The sequence below is a fragment of the Scyliorhinus torazame genome, chromosome 13 (genome assembly GCF_047496885.1).
Source record: "Scyliorhinus torazame isolate Kashiwa2021f chromosome 13, sScyTor2.1, whole genome shotgun sequence".
Taxonomy (NCBI): Eukaryota; Metazoa; Chordata; class Chondrichthyes; order Carcharhiniformes; family Scyliorhinidae; genus Scyliorhinus; species Scyliorhinus torazame.
In genome coordinates this window covers 211167265-211186196 of record NC_092719.1, presented here as the reverse complement: position 1 = coordinate 211186196, position 18932 = coordinate 211167265, and the positions used below count along the sequence as shown (strand labels likewise).

At 50.9% G+C, this 18932-nt stretch overlaps 1 protein-coding gene across 3 annotated transcripts in view; it reads right to left on the bottom strand.

Moving 5' to 3' along the window:
* col7a1 (collagen, type VII, alpha 1) overlaps positions 1-18932 on the bottom strand; it is a 404499-nt gene that overhangs the window by 337521 nt on the left and 48046 nt on the right. For all 3 annotated transcript variants that reach the window (XM_072473023.1, XM_072473021.1, XM_072473022.1), the window contains exons 2-4: positions 13492-13576; positions 9213-9393; positions 1038-1197 (exon numbers count right to left, since the gene is read on the bottom strand). In XM_072473023.1, the coding sequence (XP_072329124.1) occupies positions 1038-1197; positions 9213-9393; positions 13492-13576 (426 nt within the window). The remainder of the gene's footprint in view (positions 1-1037; positions 1198-9212; positions 9394-13491; positions 13577-18932) is intronic.

The following is an 18932-nucleotide window of genomic DNA, read 5'->3' as shown; positions in this document are numbered from 1 at the left end:
GGACTCGATTCTCCGGCGACCGGAGAATCGGCGGCAGTCGCGCACGCAGTCGACTCTGCGCCGGTCGTGGGCCGTTGAAAGAGGCTCCGCGGTCGACCGGCCAAGTTCCCGCCGAGTTCATCCGGCGTGGATCCCGTATGGTTTCTCGGCGCTCGGACTTACGGCCGCGGTGGCCGTCCTGGTGGGGCGGTGGGGGGGGGGGCCTCCACGGCGGCCAGGCCCGTGATCGGGGGTTACCGCTCGGCGGGTGCGCGCGATCCGGGGGGGGGGGGCGCCTATCTTCTTCCACACCTGCCCACTGTGTGGCTTCTCCATGTCGCGCGGGGGCCGGCGCGAAAACGTACGGCGCGCGCATGCGCTGACCCGCGGCCGGAAGTGCAGGGCCCTGTATCGGCAGCAGGAGCTGTGTGGCGCACGCCGGGGCCCTGCCATCCCTCTTGGAAGTCGGAGGATCACTCCGGACTTTTTGAAAAAAGTTTGGAGTGATTCACGCCCGTTTTCTGGCGGGCATGGGGACATCGCCCCATTTTCAGAGAATCCCGGCCCTTCCTCCGGTTAGGTGGATGGACCATGCTAAATTGCCCCTAAGTGTACAGGGATGTGCAGGGCAGGTTACAGGGATAGGGCAGGGTTGGCCGGGGGAAGGGCCTAAGTAGATTGCTCTTTTGGAGGGTCAGTGCAGACTCGATGGGCCGAATGGCCTCCTTCTGCACTTTGGGATTCTATAACGCCTGATTAAAATGCGCATGAAATATTTAAAGACTTAGAATGATAAATAATATCAGGGCAGCACGGTGGCACAGTGGTTAGTACAGCTGCCTCACGGCGCCGAGGTCCCTGGTTCGATCCCGGCTCTGCGACACTGTCCGCGTGGAGTTTGCACATTCTCCCCGTGTCCGCGTGGGTTTCGTCCCCACACCCCAAAAAGATGTGCAGGCTAGGTGGATTGGCCACGCTAAATTGCCCCTTAATTGGAAAAAAATGAATCGGGTACTCTAAATTTAATTTTTTTTAAAGAATGATAAACAATCTCTCACCTTGGGCCCACTGCGCCTCAGTATGACTGACCCAAAGAAGTTGTCTGCTATGTATTTCAGTCCCAATCCTGTTCTTGTGTTCCCACCTTTGTAGCGCAAGTTACGGATGGCAGTCAGTATTTGGGATCCATTGCCATGGTCTTCGAAAGAAAACTCAACCCTTTTTAAAAGACAAAAAAGACATGAATATTTCCAGGCTGCACCAGCAAAACTGACCCAGGTGCACCACCACTATCACCGGAAGTAACCAAAGGCGGACCTATTGGCCTCGTCATGATCGACCAGGGAAGCGACGAGGCCGGTAAATCTTGCGTGAGGCCTCTCGTCCGGCGTACCGGCCTCGTCACGCCTCGCGAGATCTAACAAAACCGCGATCTGGATCCCGCCCATTGAGGTCGGAGTCCAGATTTGCGTGTTGATGTGTGCAGTTCGGCTCACTTGCATATGCTCGCGCCGGAGTTACCCAAGGCACGGTATCTAACAGCCTCGCCTCGGAAACCTCGAGTGGGTGCCATTTAGCACTGGTTTCCACAAACCTGGACAAGGCGCACCGGTACTTTGGGGGGTCTCCCACGCAATCGGGGGCTCCTGGGTAGTCGGGCTCTGGCCAGGCTGGCACTCTGATGCCACCCCAGGCACTGGGTCACTGCCAGCCTGGCACCATGGCACTGCCACCTGGGTACCCAACAGTGCCACTGAGATGCCACCCTGGCAATGTCACAGTGTCCAGGTGGCACGGTTAGGCTGGCAGTGCCAAGGTGCACAGGTGGCATTGTGCCCTTGATGGGGATTGGGCCTGGGATGAATGCCCTGCCCTTATGGTGTGCGGTGCGGGGGGGGGGGACTCGATGACCCCTATTTATGCGTTGAGTGGGTCTGGAGGCAGCAGTGGGGGGTCTGATGATTGGGACGCCTTTTTTACTGGCAGGTGGAACTCGTTAGTGCAGGAAATGGGACTAAGTGTAGCCTCTGCGGGGATGTCCTCTCAGATGCCCAGAAATGAAGCAGAAGCTCATTTCATGGGATCGTTCTCAGAGCTAGGAAACAACTGGCTAAACCTGTCCGACACGGGACATTGTTTCATTTCCATTAAATTGCACCCCAAGTCAATAAGGTTTCTCCTAACACACAAAACACACGATCACAGAATTGTTACAGAGCCGAAGGAGACCATTCGGTCCATCAGATCTGCACCGGCTCTCCGAATGAGCAGCGCACCTAGTGGCATTCCCCCGCCTTCTCTCACTAACGCTGCACATTCTTCCTTGTCCGGGAACCTCTAATCTAATTACCTCTGCCTCTAATTCCCTTTTGAAAGCTTCAACCGAATCTGCCTCCACCACAACTGTACATTTCGGCTGGTTCCTCAGTGCAACACAGACCGTTCTTTCAACAACTTATATAGCACCTCTAATGTCCCAGGGATGGCAGGACTGGCTTATGAAGAAAGATTAGGCGAACTGGACCTGTAGGCTGGGACAGTGAGTAAATTTAAGGGGGCGTTATGAGATTTTTAATTAGTAACAGGTTGAAGGGTTACGGAAAACGGGAGGACGATGGAGTTAAGGCCCAGAGGAGATCAGCCATGATCGTGTTGAACGGTGGAGCCGGCTCGAGGGGCTAAATTGCCGACTCCTGCTCCTAGTTCTTAGAACATAGAAAATACAGCACAGAACAGGCCCTTCGGCCCACAATGTTGTGCCGAACCTTTGTCCTAGATTAAGAACAAATTAATCTACACCCCATCATTCTACCGTAATCCATGTTCCTATCCAATAGTCGCTAGAAGGTCCCTAATGTTTCCGACTCAACTACTTCCACAGGCAGTGCATTCCATGCCCCCACTACTCTCTGGGTAAAGAACCTACCTCTGACAGCCCCCCTATATCTTCCACCATTCACCTTAAATTTATGTCCCCTTGTAATCGTTTGTTCCACCCGGGGAAAAAGTCTCTGACTGTCTACTCTATCTATTCACCTGATCATCTTACAAACCTCGATCAAGTCTCCCCTCATCCTTCTCCGTTCTAATGAGAAAAGGCCTAGCACCCTCAACTTTTCCTTGTAAGACCTACTCTCCATTCCAGGCAAATCCTGGTAAATCTCCTTTGCACCTTTTCCAGAGCTTCCATATCCTTCCTAAAATGAGGTGACCAGAACTGTACACAGTACTCCAAATGTGGCCTTACCAAAGTTTTGTACAGCTGCATCATCACCTCAGGGCTCTTAAATTCAATCCCTCTGCTAATGAACACTAGCACACCATAGGCCTTCTTCACAGCTCTATCCACTTGAGTGGCAACTTTCAAAGATGTATGAACATAGACCCCAAGATCTCTCTGCTCCTCCACATTGCCAAGAACCCTACCGTTAACCCTGTATTCCGCATTCATATTTGTCCTTCCAAAATGGACAACCTCACACTGTTCAGGGTTAAACTCCATCTGCCACTTCTCAGCCCAGCTCTGCATCCTATCTATGTCTCTTTGCAGCCGACAACAGCCCTCCTTACTATCCACAACTCCACCAATCTTCGTATCGTCTGCAAATTTACTGACCCACCCTTCAATTCCCTCAACCAAGTCATTAATGAAAATCACAAACAGCAGAGGACCCAGAACTGATCCCTGCGGTACGCCACTGGTAACTGGGCTCCAGGCTGAATATTTGCCATCCACCACCACTCTCTGATTTCTATCGGTTAGCCAGTTCGTTATCCAACTGGCCACATTTCCCACTATCCCATGCCTCCTTACTTTCTGCATAAGCCTACCATGGGGAACCTTATCAAATGTCTTACTAAAATCCATGTACACTACGTCCACTGCTTTACCTTCATCCACATGCTTGGTCACCTCCTCAAAGAATTCAATAAGATTTGTAAGGCAAGACCTACCCCTCACAAATCCGTGCTGACTATCCCTAATCAAGCAGTGTCTTTCCAGATGCTCAGAAATCCTATCCTTCAGTACCCTTTCCATTACTTTGCCTACCACCGAAGTAAGACTAACTGGCCTGTAATTCCCAGGGTTATCCCTATTCCCTTTTTTGAACAGGGGCACGGCATTCGCCACTCTCCAATCCCCTGGTACCACCCCTGAAGCCCTGACAGCTTTGATGTTATTGGGCATTTATAGACATGCATTACTTCATTCCTCATTTTACATGATTTGTGAATCTGATTCCTATGAATAGTCAGTCACCTCAGACAGATACATCTTTTAATGCCCTTTATTCCAATTAAGGTGTCAAAGAATTTTTAATATCATATCAGACAGTCAGCGGTAAGTTAATTGGGACAAGCACAGGCTCTGATAGCAAAGTTTCGCACAATGTTCTAAGAAAGAACCTGTCTAATTCCACCTTCCAGCTCTTGGTCTGCAGCCGTGTAGGTAGCAGCACCTCAAGTTCAAATCTGGTGATCTTGATTAATAAGGCGATTTCTTGATTAATAAGGGGATCAGGGGTTGTTATGGGGAGAACGCAGGAGAATGGGGGTGAGGAGTATAGCAGCCGTAATCCATGGCAGAGCAGACTCGATGGGCCGAACGGCCTAATTCTGTTCCTGTATCCTATGGTCATACGGTATTCTCTAGACTTTCAAATAGTGAGAGGTGATCTCATTAAAACCTACAAAATAATGAAAGGAATAGACAGGGTAGGTGCAGGTAGGGAATCTAGAATCATAGAATCCCTACAGCGCAATGCAGGCCATTCGGCCCATCGAGTCTGCACTGACACTCCGAAAGAGCACCCTACCAAGATCCAATCTCCTGCCCTATCCCCATAACCCCACCTAACCCTAACCCTAACCCTAACACTGAGGGAGAATTCAGAATGTCCAATTCACCTAACAGCACATCTTTGCACTGTGGGGAAAAACTGGTGCACCCGGAGGAAACCCATGCAGACATGGGGAGAAAGCCCAAACTCCACTCAGACAGTCACCCAAGGCTGGAATTTAATCTGGATTCCTGGCACTGTGAGGCGGCAGTGCTTACCACTGTGCTACCGTGCTGCCCCCATTTAAGTGCTGCCTTGATAGGTTAGCACAGTTGCTTCACAGCGCCAGAGTCCCAGGTTCGATTCCCAGCTTGGGTCACTGTCTGTGCGGAGTCTGCACGTTCTCCCCGTGTCTGCGTGGGATTCCTCCGGGTGCTCCGGTTTCCTCCCACAAGTCCCGAAAGATGTGCTGTTAGGTGAATTGGAAATTCTGAATTCTCCCTCTGTGTACCCGAACAGGCGCCGGAATGTGGCGACTCGGGGCTTTTCACAGTAACTTCATTGCAGTGTTAATGTAAGCCTACTTGTGACACTAATAAAGATTATTATTATTCTGGCTTCTGAAGAATCCCAAATTTTAACGATCTCACCATAGGCGGCCATGCGTTCATCTGCCCAGGCTCGAAATTCTGGAATTCCCGCTCTAAATATCTTTCTCTCTATCTCTCTCTTTCGTACTTTAAGATGCTCCTTAAAACCTACCTCTTTGAACAAACAGTTGGACATCTGACCTTGGCCATTCGGCCCATCATGCCAGCACCTGCATCATGACCTGGTGCCATTCTCCTGCCTTTTCCCCATACCCCTGCACCTGGTTTCCATTCAAATCATCATCTCATGCCCTCTGGAACGCCTCGATTGCACCTGCCTCCGCCATATTTCCAGGCAGCGCATTCCAGACCCGTACCGCTCGCTACGTGAAAAAGTTTTTTCTTGTTTGCTTCTTTCGCAAATCGCTTGGAACCTTTGCCCTCTCTCGTTCTCGACCCTTTTACGTGTTTCTGCTTTATGATGGTCCAGTGAAGCACCTTGGGATGTTTTCGCCACTTCAAGGTGCTATATAAATACAAGTTGTTGTGGAACGAGGGATGGTCTGAGGATAAAGGAGTCAGCCATTTGGGACTGGGATGCAGAGAACTCAGCGGGTGGGCGGGGGGTGGGGGGGGGGGGGGGGGGAGTATGAATCTTTGGAATTCTGGCAGCACGGCGGCGCAGTGGTTAGCACTGCTGCCTCACGGCGCCGAGGTCCCAGGTTCGATCCTGGCTCTGGGTCACTGTCCGTGTGGAGTTTGCACATTCTCCCCGTGTCTGCGCGGGTTTCGCCCCCACAACCCAAAGATGTGCAGGGTAGGTGGATTGGCCACAGTGAATTCGCCCTTAATTGGAAACAATGAATTGGGTACTTTAAATTTATTTCTAAAAAAGGAATCTTTGGAATTTTCTAACCCAGAATTGGTGGCCAATCGCTGAGCATATCCAAGATTCAGACCGGGAGATGTTTGGACTTGAAGGGAGTTAAGAGTTATGGAGGTGAAGTGGGAAGGTGGAGTTGAGGGAGGTCAGTCACGATTCTATTGGACGACAGAGCATGAACTACCCCAGCTTCTAACTCTCGCCTCCCCGTGAAATGGTTCTTTCACAGGTACTGTCACAAACGTCCCCAAGGTCTAAAAGCTCTGAGTAATCCACTCCCACTTTTGTTTTCAAGTGAGTCATTCCCCATCTCAGTCGTCCCGGCACAGCCATTAACGTGATCATTTAGTTAAACTGACAGACATTCTGGATCGTACACTTTCTTTCAAACCGCAAAAAATGACACTGGATATATGAGTAAAGTCGGGGCAGATGAAAAGATCATTAAAGGTTCTGTGACCAGACACTGACCAGATGAATGGGAAGTGGTTGAGCAATTTGCAAGTGTCCAGATTGCAAAAACATCTGTAATGTCTTGTAATTATTGAAGCATGTTTGAATTGTTTCAGGGAATTTGAAGGGCAGAACAGTGAGGAAATGACTTGCATCACACGGAGTCAGCAGTGTGTAACCCCTACAAGGCACACTGCAGCAACTCGCCACAATCCTTCTGATGAAATGAAAATGAAAACCACTTATTGGCACAAGTAGGCTTCAAATGAAGTTACTGTGAAAAGCCCCCAGTCGCCACATTCCGGCACCTGTTCGGGGAGGCTGGTACGGGAATTGAACCGTGCTACTGGCCTGCCTTAGTCTGCTAAACCAGCAGGTATAACTACTATGCTATAAGACCATATGACATAGGAGCAGAATTAGGCCATTTGACCCATCGAGTCTGCTCCGCCATTCGATCATGGCTGATATATTTTTCATCCAAATTATCCTGCCAAATTCCCATAACCCCTGATCCCCTTATTAATCAAGAGCCTATCTATCTATGTCTTAAAGACACTCGGTGATTTGGCCTCCACAGCCTTCTGCGGCAAAGAGTTCCACAGATTCACCACCCTCTGGCTGAAGAAATTCCTCCTCATCTCAGTTTTAAAGGACCGTCCCTTCAGTCTGAGGCTGCGGCCTCGGGTTTGTGTTTTTTCCAACTTGTGGAAACATCCTCTCCACGTCCACTCTATCTTGGCCTCTCCTGGGCTTCCCTGGAACAGGGTTCCAGGATTTTGACCCAGCGACAGTGAAATACCGGTATAGTTCCCAGTCAGTATGGTGTGCAATAAAAACAGAAAATGCGGGATAAACCTGGAATGTGCTGTTGAAGGAGCCTTGGCGAGTTGCTGCCACTGTGTGCCGGTGGTGGAGGGGGTGAATGGGGTACTGCTCAAGCAGGCTGCTATGTCCGGTCTGATGTTGAGCTTCCAGAGTGTTGGAGTTGCAATCATCAGGCAAACAGAGAGTTACACTGCTAAGTGCATTGAATTCCTTTTGTATGTCCTAATTTTTAAAATTAATTTACTGGATGTGGGCGTCGCTGGTTAGGCCAGCATTTATTGCCCATCGCTAGTTGCCCTTCAGAAGGTAGTGGTGAGTTGCCTTCTTGAACCGCTGAAAGGTAGGTGCACTCCCTGTGCTGTTAGGGAGGAAGTTCTCGGATGTTGCCCCAGCGACAGTGGAGGAACGGCGATATATTTCCAAGTCAGGGTGGTGAGTGACTTGGAGACGAACCTCCAGGTGGTGGGGTTCCCAGGTATCTGCTGCTCTTGTCCTTCTAGATGGTAGTGGTCGTGGGTTTGGAAAGTGCTGTCTAAGGAACCTTGGAAAGTTACTGCAGTGCATCTTGTAGATGGTGCACACGGCTGCCACTGTTCGATGATGGTGGAGGGTTTGAATGTTTGTGGAAGGAGGAGCAATCAAGCAGGCTGCTTTGTCCTGGATGGTGTCGAGCTTCTTGAGTGTTGTTGGAGCTGCACTCATCCAGGCAAGTGGAGAGTATTCGATTACACTCCTGACTTTCGCATTGTAGATGCTGGACAGGCTTTGGGGGTCAGGAGGTGAGTTACTCACCGTAGGATTCCTAGCCTTTGACCTGTCCTGGTAGCCACAGTATTAATATGGCTAGTCCAGTTCAGTTTCTAATCAATGGTAACACCCAGGATGTTGATTGTGGGGGATTCAGAGATGGTAATGCCATTGAATGTCAAGGGGCAATGGTTAGATCCTCTCTTATAGGAGAGGGTCTTTGCCTGGCACTTGTGTGGCACGAATGTAGCTTGCCACTTGTCAGCCCAAGCCTAGATATTGTCCAGGTCTTGCTGCATCTGGACACGGACTGCTTCATTATCTGAGGAGTCACGAATGGTGCCGAACATTGTGTACTCATCCGCAAACATCCCTATGACATGACAAGGAGGAAAATACATTTTAAAAGATCCTTCTTTCAAGAAACAGTGAGTGCAATTTGGGGGTAGAATTGACAGAAGGATTGCGGGCTCTCTGGTAATACAGCAGAGGATTAGAAGTATCAGTGTGATAGGACTTGATCAAAAACAGTTCCCAGTTGGGTGACTGGGTGTTCACATCACCAAAACTGATTACCTGGTCAAAATATTCCCCTCAATACAACAGTGACAACACTTTGAAAGTGCTTTGAGACACCCGGTGGTTGTGCAAAATGCAAATATAAATGCAAAGCCTCCTTTTCTTTATATCATGTTGATGTTTTCGGGATAGAGTTTACAACTCAGAAAGAGGCCCTACAGCCCATCATGTCAGTGCCAGCTATCAAGCCCCTATCCATTCTAATCCCATTTTCCAGCACTTGCTGTGCACATATTACAATTACTGACGCACCACCTTTTGCTTTGACCACGTCTCCCTTCTGGACCATGGGTTTACCATTCTGCATTGGCATGCAAAAACCACCTTTCTTTTGTTTTTAAATCAAAGAACAATAAATGGGCAGCGGCTTACCGTGGGTCGTCGCTATATTGCACCAGGCCAACTCTGACCGCACTTGGACCAATGACATTCACAAATGGGTGAATAGTTGCTTCGATAAAGTTTTTGACTTCTTCAAAGTTGACTCTTCCGATGCTTGAGGAGCCATCCACGAGGTAGACGATGTCGGCGGCAAAGACATTTCTGCAGGTTGCTGAAACATGAGAGGGGGGACACACGTCACTCCGGTTCGAGCTGAAACTGGGCAGTGGCACCGCTCTCCCCCAACGTCACAACCGTACCAAGTCACATCCAGGATTGATTGACAATGGATGCTATTGAACTAGATTGGTCAACAGTGCAGAACCAGGGGAAGGCCATTTTGAAATTGGACAGAATGTATAAAATGTTGCTAGATTTTTAACGTTGAAGGTGAGCCCAGCTCGTGAGGAATCTTCGGATTTATAATTTTTGCTCAATTACTCGACCGAAATGTCTTCTGTGCCTGCCCCGCCCGACCTTCAGACTCAGGCTGAGCAGGATCAAGGACCGCGCAGCTGTCCTCGAGGCGCATGGCCGCAGTCCAGCAGGGTGGGGTTGAAGGAAGACACACCCCTCCTTTTTTACAGCTCCCATAGGGAGGTTGAGGTTTTGGGGTGGGGAGGAGGGAGGGAGGGGGTCAGGCAGGAAAGTGGAGGGGGGGGGGGGGTTGTCGGGTAGAAGCTGAACCAGACTCTGCTGCGATATAAACAATCACTTGCATTTATATAGCGCCTGTAATGCAGTAACGCGCCCCAAGGCGCTTCACAGAAGAGCGTTATCGAAGAAAATTTGGCACTGAGCCACAAAAGGAGATATTCGGAGAGGTGACCAAAAGGTGTCAAAGAGCTAGATTTTTAAGAACGTTTAAGGGGGGGGGGGGCACGAGGTGGGGCTGTGGAGTGGAAAATCCAGAACTTGGAGCCCAGGCCGACGCAGGCACGGCTGCCAACGGTGAAATCATTAAAACCGAATATGTTTAAGAGGTCAGAATTGGGGAACACAGATATCTCAGAGAGGCGAAGGGTTCACAGAGAATACATACCCATAGATTGCAACGTAGAACACGGCCTGGCGAATATGGCGATCCCATTCTCCTGCCCCAAACATCATGCTTTTCATAGAATTTACGGTGCAGAAGGAGGCCATTCAGCCCATCGAGTCTGCACCGGCCCTTGAACGAGCTTCGCACCTCCAACCTATCCCCGCAACCCAGTAACCCCACTAACCTTTTGGACACTAAGGGGAAATTTAGCATGGCCAATCCACCTGACCTGCACATCTTTGGACTGTGGGAGGAAACCGGAGCCCCCGGAGGAAACCCACGCAGACACGGGGAGAACGTGCAAACTCCACACAGACAGTGACCCGAGGTTGGAACTGAAACCGAGTCCCTGGAGCTGGTAGGCAGCGGTGCTAACCATTATGCCACCACGGTGTACATACTCAACATATAAATTGACCCCCCTTTCGACCACGACATGCTTTTTTCCCATTAGTGGGCAACCTCCATTTTTCACTCCGTGAACAGAGCTGGGTGAAGGGCTCCAGCAGGTGATAAGAGCTGTGTTGCAAAGATACACAGGAGTTTAATACGTACCCAAATGAGCAGATTCTGTGTGGCAAACAACACCAGCAACAAAACAAATGAAGTATGAAGCTATTTCATACTACAAGTCAGCGATTTTTGTTGACAACACGAAACTGACAAACTAACTGTTCTGGTTGTTTTTTTAAAATAAATTTAGAGCACCCAATTCCTTTTTTCCAATTAAGGGGCAATTTAGCTTGGCCAATCCACCTCGCTCTGCACATCTTTGGGTTGTGGGGTCGAAACCCACGCAAACACGGGGAGAATGTGCAAACTCCACACGGACAGTGACCCAGACCTGGGATCGAACCTGGGACCTCGGTGCTGTGAGGCCACAGTGCTAACCCACTGCGCCACCGTGCTGGCTGTTTTAACCAGGCAGAATGGACAATGGAAAAAGTTTTCTCAGATATTAATTATTTCTTCAACATCTTACTATTTTGGGGCGTTGAGTACACTTACTACACAACGTAAGTGTCCGAAGGTTAGGTGGGATTACAGGAATCGGCTGGGCTTGTACTCACTGGAGTTTAGAAGAATGAGAGGGGATCTCATAGAAACAGATAAAATCCCAATGGAACTGGATAGGCTGGATGCGGGAAGAATGTTCCCGATGTTGGGGAAGTCCAGAACTAGGGATCACAGCCTAAGAATAAGGGGTAAGCCATTCAGGACTGAGATGAGGAAGATCTTCTCTCAGGGAGTTGTGGACTTGTGGAATTCTCTCCCACAGAAAGCTGTTGGGGCCTGTTCATTGGATATATTCAAGAGGGAGCTGGATGTGGTCCTTGCGGTTATAGGGATCAAAGGGTATTGGGAGAAAGCAGGAGTGGGATACTGAATTTGCATGATCAGCCACACTGAACGGTGGTGCAGGCTCGAAGGGCCGAATGGCCTACACCTGCCCCTATTTTCTACGTGTCTATGTCTCTAATTGACTCAGTCAGCAACAGCAACAATGCGTTTATAAAGCGCCTTAATGTTGACATGGTGCTAGATGGAAACTGCTGCATGTGAAACTGTAAACCCACAAAAGTCTCTGTGACAGAAAGCGGTGACACCAAGGCTTACGGAATGGGGGGGGGTGGAGGAGGGGTGTGGGGAGGGAAATTTGAATCGCACAGTTCTCCTGGACTGCAGCAGCCGTACCTTGGGGCTTCGAACCCAGTTCCGGGCGACTCCCACCAGAGCAGGAGAGGCTACAATGCAACATCCTCCCCCTCCACCCAGGACACCCCTCCCCCACCACCTCCAGGCGCCACAGTACCTGGGGCAGGATTTCACCGTGGGAGGAGGGGGCGGGGTCGATGTGCCTCGTCAGGGTCAGGCGGGAGTCGAGCCGGCACTGCCAGGGAAACAGCCTCCCAGCAGTGATTTTCCCGAGCTGGACAATTGGAGGGCAGAAGCGGGCTCACCGTCTCACTGAAGACGGCAGACGTCGAAAGTGCAGGGCCTTCAGCACTGAAGGAGCAACAATTCCGGTAAGGGAGGCCGAGAGCAGCTCCATTGTGAGGCACCCCCTGTCCAACTTTGTAAACTCAGCAGTCAGGCTGCCATTGTGGATGGAGGCGACCCTTCACAAGGTGGCTCATGGCTTTGGCTGAGCCCAAAGAAGTCTGTAGGAAATTCCATCTGGACCTGTACGCTAAGCCTCAATAGGCCTTTAACGGAGTTTAATTGCCGCTTGCGGGCGGGATGCGATCTCACCTCTGGGAAAATAGCCCAGGAGCAGGAGGGAACTCGCATACCGGCAGGCCAGTCAATGGTACAAACTTTCACAATTCCCCCCCCCCCCACCCCCCAACCCCAACCCCAACCACCCCCACCTCCCACTTGCCCCCAACGGGGCTTAAAAATCCTGACCGGTATTCTCCAGTCGTTGCGATTCAATTTTCCCGCCGACAGCACATTGCCGCCAGCGGGTGTGGGGATGGTTACAACGGGAAATCCCACTGACAATCGGCGGGAAGATAGAATCCCACCGCCAGCGAACTGCGCGCGGCCGAGAAACACGCGATTGGGGTGCCGGACAATCGTGCCCCCTGACCCTATTCCCCACCCCTAAACCCCGCCCATAACCTTCCCTCATCCCATCTCTCCGACCTCACCTGATGTGTTGGGTACTCTGGATCTGTGGAGGCTGCGTTTACCTTAGCAGTAACATAGACAGGCTACCAACTCTATTTTATTTAACTAAGAGCTGTTAAACATACTTGCGCTGTGGGTCGACACTATGTTAGATTGACTGAAGACCTATGCCTAACCTGACCAGCCGATACTGCTAGCACATGGTGGATGTTTGTACTACTGACTGCGGGCTCTGTCTGTCTCAGAGGCTGCATCCCGAATGAGCGGGAAAACTAGTGCCCTCTGTCTTTATAGTGACCGTGCCCTAACTGGTGATTGGCTGCTGTGCTGTGTGTGTTGATTGGTCTTGCAGTGTGTCAGTCAGTGTGTGGCTCTGCACCATCATATACTGATGTGTATATTATGACATCACCTATCCGCCTCGCACGGCTTCATTCACTCCCCAATGTCAATAGAGTGTGAGTTTGAGCGAGTGGTTTCACCCACTACACCTGCCGATTATAGTAAAACAGCTCCTTGAACTTCATTGAAGAATCTTTTCTCCATCATGCAACAGGTGAGTATCTGACCGGTTGGCAACGCCTCCTTCAGTACCTTTCCTTGACTGAGCCTCCAAGGAAGTGATGAAAACAGCCAGAGTCGCTGCAACCAGCATAAACCACATTTCCATTCTCACCATCTGGCGGGGAGGGAAGAAAAAAAATACAACAAGCATTAATAAAAGCTTTACAACCATATGCTTTATTTTATTTGTTTGTGGGATGTAGCCGCTGGCTAGGCCAGCATTTATTGCCCATCCCTAATTGCCCTTGAGAAGATGCCTTCCTGAGCCGCTGTGTGAGTTGTGTGCTGTTCAGACGGACGTTCCAGGGTTTGGATCAGGTGACGCTGAAGGAACGACGATATGTTTCCAAGTCCAGATGGGGTGTGGCTTGGAGGGGAACTTCCAATGGGTGGTGTTCCCATGCATCTGCTGCCCTTGTCCCTCGTGTTTTTTAAATAAATTTAGAGTACCCAATTCATTTTTTCCAATTAAGGGACAGTTTAGCGTGGCCAATCCACCTAGCCTGCACATTTCTGGGTTGTGGGGGTGAAACCCACGCAAACACGGGGAGAATGTGCAAACTCCACACGGACAGTGACCCAGAGCCGGGATCGAACCTGGGACCTTGGCGTCGTGAGGCAGCAGGACTCACCCACTGCGCCATCGTGCTGCCTGCTGACCTTGTCCCTCTAATAAGAAGTCTTACAACACCAGATTAAAGTCCAACGGGTTTATTTGGAATCACAAGCTTTCGGAGCGTAGCTCCTTCATCAGGTGAGTGAAGAGGTGGGTTACACAAACACAGCATATGTAGACAAAGCCAATGATGCAAGATAATACTTTGAATGTGAGTCTTTGCAGGTAATTAAGTCTTTACAGGTCCAGACGGTGCAACTGGAGAGAGGGATAATCACAGGTCACAGAGGTGTGAATTGTCTCAAGTCTTGTCCTTCTAAGTGGTGGTGATCACGGGACAGGAAGGTTGCCCTGTGCATTGACTGTGCTTCATCATAGTATAAAAATTAGGAACATATGAGACCATTCAGCCCCTCAAGCCTATTCCATTGTTCAATGAGTTTATGGTTAGTACAGTACTTGTATCCAGTGCCAGCAGCAAACCCTCCCATATCGACAGGAGTCCAGTCACACAGAGAGTGTCTCCCCCCTTCCCCTATCTCAGCAATCAACACCAGCCTCTGAGATACATTCCCAATCAATGTGACATGTTTATATTGCACTTCCCAGCCATTTATGTATCTTTTCGTAATAGACTACTGTAGCCACCTGGGTTGGCCACTTCCCGACTTAAAATGGAGAACCGCAAAGAATGAAGGGAAATTCAGCCAACACAGGCAAAATTGAGTAAGTGCAGAAATCATGTGTATTGAAATTGCAAAAACCAGACAGCACTGAAACCAGCAGCCATCTGCATAGTAATGAGCGATTCCAAGGCACAATCGCAACACTTAAAGTGAATAAGGCCAAGCCAGACTCCTCGGCGCCAGCAGGAGCCAAGGCATAGGAAGGCCAACGGACATTTAGGGACCACCCAGCGATCAGGGAACAGCTCCAGTATTGGAGAAATCGATCCAAATGATCGGAACGCAATCATTTGGAACCAGGTACGGGGTCCACCCCGAAGGGCGGGAAGCCCCTGGGGACTATAAAGTAAAGCCCCCAAGTTCAAATCGTCCTTCTTGGCAGGGTCACTCAGCAACTTGAATCAACGCGTGACAGTGACCTGTCCAAGATGCCGCATCAACCAAGTAAGTCTCCAGTCAACGCTCGCTACGAGATAGGCGCTCCTAGCTACCAGTCCATACCAGCTTTTGAATCCTGCAGACTCAGGACCTGAACGAAAGGCCATTTGTTCCCCTGAGCTGGTGGGCCAATTCCAAAGCTAAGTATAGGCCTTTTAGTGATAGGAATAGTCTAGAAACTAGAGTTTATGCATGAGTAGTGTATAATAAATGTGTTTTGATTTGAATCTTACTAATTTGTGTGTTGAGTTATTGATCATTACTTGAACTTGAACCTCGTGGCGGTATCATAAAGATATCTGGCGACTCTAGAGCAAAGGTTAAACAAACAGAGCAAATTACAAATTAAGAGCCAACCAAAAGTTAGCAACATTACTATCGATACAAATCCCGCTGGGGGTCAATCCAGGGTGGCAGCAGGTCAGAAAACAACCCCACAGCACAATTCAATCAAGTGCTGGGGAGTTCTCCCAGAGTTTTGGCCGACATTCTCCCAACCAACACCCCTAAACCGTCTCATCCAACGCACCTTCTACTGGCGGAAGCGGACATGAGAATGAGGGTCAGGAGGAGGCCATACAACCCAGGAACCTGCTCCGCCAGTCAATCTGAATGGTGATCATGGGCTTCAACCCCACTTTCCCAACTGCTTTCCATATCCCTTAATTCCCTGGGAGACTAAAAATATGTCTGTCCCAGCCTGAAATAGATTCATTGATGGAGCGTGCGCCGCCATCTGGGGTAGCAAATTCTAAAGACTCATAACTCTTGTGTGAAGAAATGTCTCCTCATCTCAGTCCCAAGGGTCAGAGGGATCTGGGTGTCCAAGTGCATGAATCACAAAAGGCCAGTACGCAGGTACAGCAAGTAATTGGGAAAACTAATAGAGGGCAGGATTCTCCGATCCCCCCGCCTGGTTGGAGAATCGCCAGGGGGGCGGCGTGTATACAGCCCCCGCTGGCTGCCGAATTCTCCGGCGCTGGGGTTTCGGCGGAGGCAGGAACCGCGGAGCGCCGGTCGGCGACTGCAAGCAGTGGCTCCCCCGGCGATTCTCCGGCCTGCGATGGGCCTAGTGGCCGCCCGCTTTCGCCGGATCCCGCCGGCGTAAATCACAACATATCCTGACTGGCGGGACCTGGCTCCACGGGCGGCCTGCAGAGTCCTCAGGGGGGGCGGGGGGGGGTGGGCCACGGTGGCCTGGCCCGCGATCGGGGCCCACCGGTCCGCGGGCGGGCCTGTGCCGTGGGGGCACTCTTTCCCTCCGCACCGGCTGCTGTCAACCTTCGCCATGGCTGGTGCGGAGAAGAACCCCCTGTGCATGCGCTGGGATGATGCCAGCACACGCTGGTGCTCCCGCGCATGCGCCAACTCGCGCCGGCCGGCAGAGGCCCTTCGGCGCCGGTTGGCGTGACACCAAACACTCCGCCGTCAGCCTAGCCCCTGAAGGTGCGGAGGACTCCGCACCTTCGGGGCGGCCCGACGCCAGAGTGGTTCACGCCACTCCTCGGCACTGGAGTGGCCCACCCCGCCGGTTCGTGGAGAATCCCGCCCAGAACGTTTATTGTGGGGAGAATTGATTACAAAAGTAGGGAGGTTGTGCGTCAGTTGCACAGGGCGTTGGTGAGACCGCAGCTGGAGTACTGTGTACGGAATTGCCCTCCATATGTAAGGAAAGATGTAAATGCATTTAGAAGCAGTTCAGAGAATGTTTACTAGATTAATACCGAGAATGAGAGGGTTGTCTAATGAAGAAAGGTTGGAGAGGTTGGGTTTGAATCCACTAGAGTTTAGAAGAGTGAGAGGTGACTTGATCGAAACCTTTAAGATCTTGAGGGGTATCGACAGGGTGGATGTGGAGAGGATGTTTCCTCTTGTGGGAGAATCTAGAACTAGGGGTCACTGTTTAAAAATAAGGGGGTCACCCGTTTAAGACAGGAATGTTTTCTCTCAGAGGGTGGTGAATCTCTGGAACTCTCTTCCTCAACAGGCAGTGGAAGCAGAACCGTTGAATATTATGAAAGCAGGGCAACCTTCTCCTCCCTGGCACCAACCCAGGGAGCCTTCATTGTAACTCCTCCAATGCAAATATATCCTTCTTTAAATATGGAGACCAGGATTACACACAGTGTTCTGGGTTATGGCCTCACCAAAACCCTGTGCAATGGTAGCTGAACAGAAGTGAAAAAGTGAACAAATTAGCTGCTGTGAGCTTCAAGGGGTTGGAAAGGGCTGGTTCGGGGAGGGGGGGGCGGGGAACATAAGGTCTCGCTGTACGCGGACGACCTATGCTCATATGTAGCAGATCCAGGGGCAGGGATGGGGGAAATCACGGCGACTTTGGGGGAATCTGGCCGGTTTTCGGGATATAAACTGAATGTGGCAAAGAGCGAGATGTTTGTAGTCCAGGCAAGCGGACAGGAGGGTCGGCTGGGGGATTTACCATTTAGGTTAGTAGGGGACAGTTTCAGGTACTTAGGGATACAAGTGGCGCGCGACTGGGGCCGGTTACACAAGTTGAACTTGTCCCGGTTGCTTGAGCGGACGAGGGGCGAGTTTCGGAGGTGGGATGCGCTACCGCTGTCGCTGGCTGGGAGGGTGCAGACGGTTAAGATGGCGGTCCTACCGAGATTTTTATTTGTATTCCAATGCCTCCCAATTTTCTTCCCGGGGTCATTTTTTTAAGAGGGTTAACAAAATCATTCCGGGCTTTGTCTGGGCGGGTAAGTCCCCGCGAGTGAAGAAGGTGATGCTCGAGAGGAATCGAGGGGGAGTGGGGGGCCTGCCCTGCCAAATTTCAGTAATTACTACTGGGCGGCCAACATTGCTACTGGGTGGTGGGGCAGGGTTGGTTTGGGAACGGATGGAGGCAGCTTCATGTAGGGGCACCAGCTAGGGTGATAACGGCACCTCTGCCGTTCCCGCTGGCGAGATACTCCACCAGCCCAATGGTGGTGGCGGCCCTGAGGATCTGGGGTCAGTGGAGGAGGTACGCTGGAGCAGCGGGAGCATCGGTCTGGTCCCCAATATGTGACAACCACCGGTTTTCTCCGGTGAAATTGGAGGGGGGTTCAGAGTATGGCAAAGGGCGGAAATTGAGAGGATGGGGGACCTGTTCCTGGAAGGGAGCACCCCTAGCTTGAGGGCGCTGGAGGAGAAGTTTGAGTTGGCAAGAGGGAACAAATTTAGATATTTACAAGTGCAGGACTTTCTGCGCAGGTATCGTCCTTCCCACTCCTGCCAGTAAGGGGATCCAGGATAGGATAGTGTCTCGGGGATGGGTGGGAGAGGGGTGTGTCTCGGACATCTACAAAGAGCTCATGGGAGCGGAGGAGATGCAGACCGAGGAGCTGAAGTGTAAGTGGGAGGAGGAGCTTGGTGGTGAGATGGAGGATGGCTTATGGGCAGACGCGTTGAGCAGAGTCAACGCGACCGCTATATGTGCAAGGCCCAGCTTGATCCAATTCAAGGTGGTCCAACGGGCCCACCTGACAGTGGCCCGGATGAGTAGATTCTTTGGAGTAGAGGACAGGTGTGTAAAATGTGCGGGAGGACCAGCAAACCATGTCCACATGTTCTGGGCATGTTCAAAACTTAGGGGACACTGGCAGGGGTTTGCGGACGTCATGTCCAAATTGAAAACAAGGGTGGCAATGAGGCCAGAGGTGGCGATTTTCGGTGTGTCGGAAGATCCGGGAGTCCAGGGGGAGAAAGAGGCAGGTGTTCCGGCCTTT